The sequence below is a fragment of the Nannospalax galili genome, unplaced genomic scaffold, assembly GCF_000622305.1.
Source record: "Nannospalax galili isolate Female #2095 unplaced genomic scaffold, S.galili_v1.0 scaffold1663, whole genome shotgun sequence".
NCBI classification, from domain to species: domain Eukaryota; kingdom Metazoa; phylum Chordata; class Mammalia; order Rodentia; family Spalacidae; genus Nannospalax; species Nannospalax galili.
Genome location: NW_008349356.1, coordinates 61,896 through 63,689, shown reverse-complemented (window position 1 = coordinate 63,689; position 1,794 = coordinate 61,896). Strand labels below are relative to the sequence as shown.

The 1,794-nt window shown below is 45.4% G+C and overlaps 1 protein-coding gene across 1 annotated transcript in view; it reads right to left on the bottom strand.

Moving 5' to 3' along the window:
• Positions 1-791: 791 nt before the first annotated feature.
• LOC103745153 (polypeptide N-acetylgalactosaminyltransferase 12) overlaps positions 792-1,794 on the bottom strand; it is a 59,304-nt gene continuing 58,301 nt past the window's right edge. The window contains exon 12 of the mRNA XM_017801581.2: positions 792-881. Within this exon, the coding sequence (XP_017657070.2) occupies positions 807-881 (75 nt within the window). The 3' untranslated portion in view covers positions 792-806. The remainder of the gene's footprint in view (positions 882-1,794) is intronic.

Sequence of the window (1,794 nt, the reverse complement as noted above, 5' to 3'; positions counted from 1 at the left end):
CATATGAAATGGGCACATCCATGATTGCTCACCCTGCTTGACTCGAAGTGTTGTCAGGAAAACCCCACTTTGTGTGGAAAAGCTTTGTAAAGGTCTGCAGGCGACGGTGATGCAAAGAGCTATTATTACTATTAATAAACAAGAAGAATGTGTGACAATGGCTAGAATTTCCTGTTGAGACAACAACTTCACCAAGTCATTAAAAAAGGTAGGATGTTTTCCAGTTCCATCATGAGAGCCAGGCGCTGGTATTGTTTCAATACTCTCCAGGGAATACAGGGTCTGGCGGCAAAAAAGAATGGGCCAATTTGTCCCGAAGATTCTTTATTCTCTTTGAATCGTTTCCACAGCCTTTTGTGCCTTCCCAAGGTTTTTCTCCTGCTATCACTGCTGAGAACTAGACACATTCGGTTTGATATTTTTCCCTTAACAGAATGCATCTTTCTGCATGCAGAGCCATATAATTCAGGTCTGTGGATACTCCCTCCCCCCTTTTCCGGTACAACGTTGGGGTTGCAGCAGCACAGCCACCTCCCCAGGAACATCAGGAGTTTTTTCTGATACCAAACTCTCCTGGGATCTCTTTGTTCCTCTCTGACTGTTCAGGGCAAAGGGCTTCCATGCACTAGTTGACATTTGGGAAGTTGTCAAAGCAACGAGTGTGGGCGAAGACTGCTGGGGTGGGGGTGGAGGACATACAGAACTGGAACAGAAAGAACTTCTTGTTGGGTTAAGGATGCCTGGTGGGGATTTTGATGACCTTTGGGCTGTCGTTTTCATTTCACTGCATCACACACAGCAGCTAGCTACCCTAAGAGCCTGTGGGTTCTGGTCCTGGATGGGGGCATTACCTCTGTTGAACTTCCTCTTCTTTCACAATCCTATGGAAAAAAAAAAAAATCAAGGTACTCTCGAGTGAAGGACATCAGCATCAGGGCTGGAGGGAAGGGGCTCTCTCTTTGCATCCAGACTTTGACAGCATCCCTCACAATTTGTAGTGAATGCCCATCATCTGGAAATCTTGTTAGAACACATATGCTGCCTCAGTCCATCTAGGGTGGATCCAAGGATGTTGATGTCTAAGACCTTCCCAAGTGATGCTAAAACTACTGGTCACTGGTCCACACATGAGGAAATTGACAAATAACCTGCTTCTCCAGAACTGGGGAACAATTGTTAGGATAGCAATAAAGGCCTATTAAGGAAAAACTCATTCTGGTCAACGAAAAGAATCTCTGGCTTGGGTGGAGGGTTACCTAGCAATTTTCTCTGCTATCACACCAACCAATTGAAAGGAAGCAGGTTAAGACACAGGATGCTCTGAGGGAAGATGAAACATTCCATCCTTCAGGGAAACTCCTTAAACTCAGAAAGTAAAAAACTCAATAGCTTCGGGAAGTCCGTGAAACTGACTTGATTCTCTAGGACCCTCTCTCCTCAAGCATATGTAAGCCCTAAGGACTGTTACAAGACACTGTAAGAGGCAGAGACCAGCTGCACTGTCTAAAGAGGTAGAGATCAGCCAAGCTGCCTGGAAGTCTCTCCAACCTGTTGAGCTGCCTGCAGGCTGTACAGTGCATTCCAACCAGGTTTCCTGCTTTCAAAAGGTGTCACCCATGCTGAGATGGGCTCTTTGTGATAAAGCTGTCTCTGAGTAATTTCTGCTCCTGTAAGTAACCTTTCACCCATATTCTTGTAAGTAACCCCAATATAACTTGCTGTTTTGCCACATTGGACTTTGGTGGTGTCCTTATTTTGGTCTGTCATCAATCCCCTCTCTGGAGTGAGTAAAGG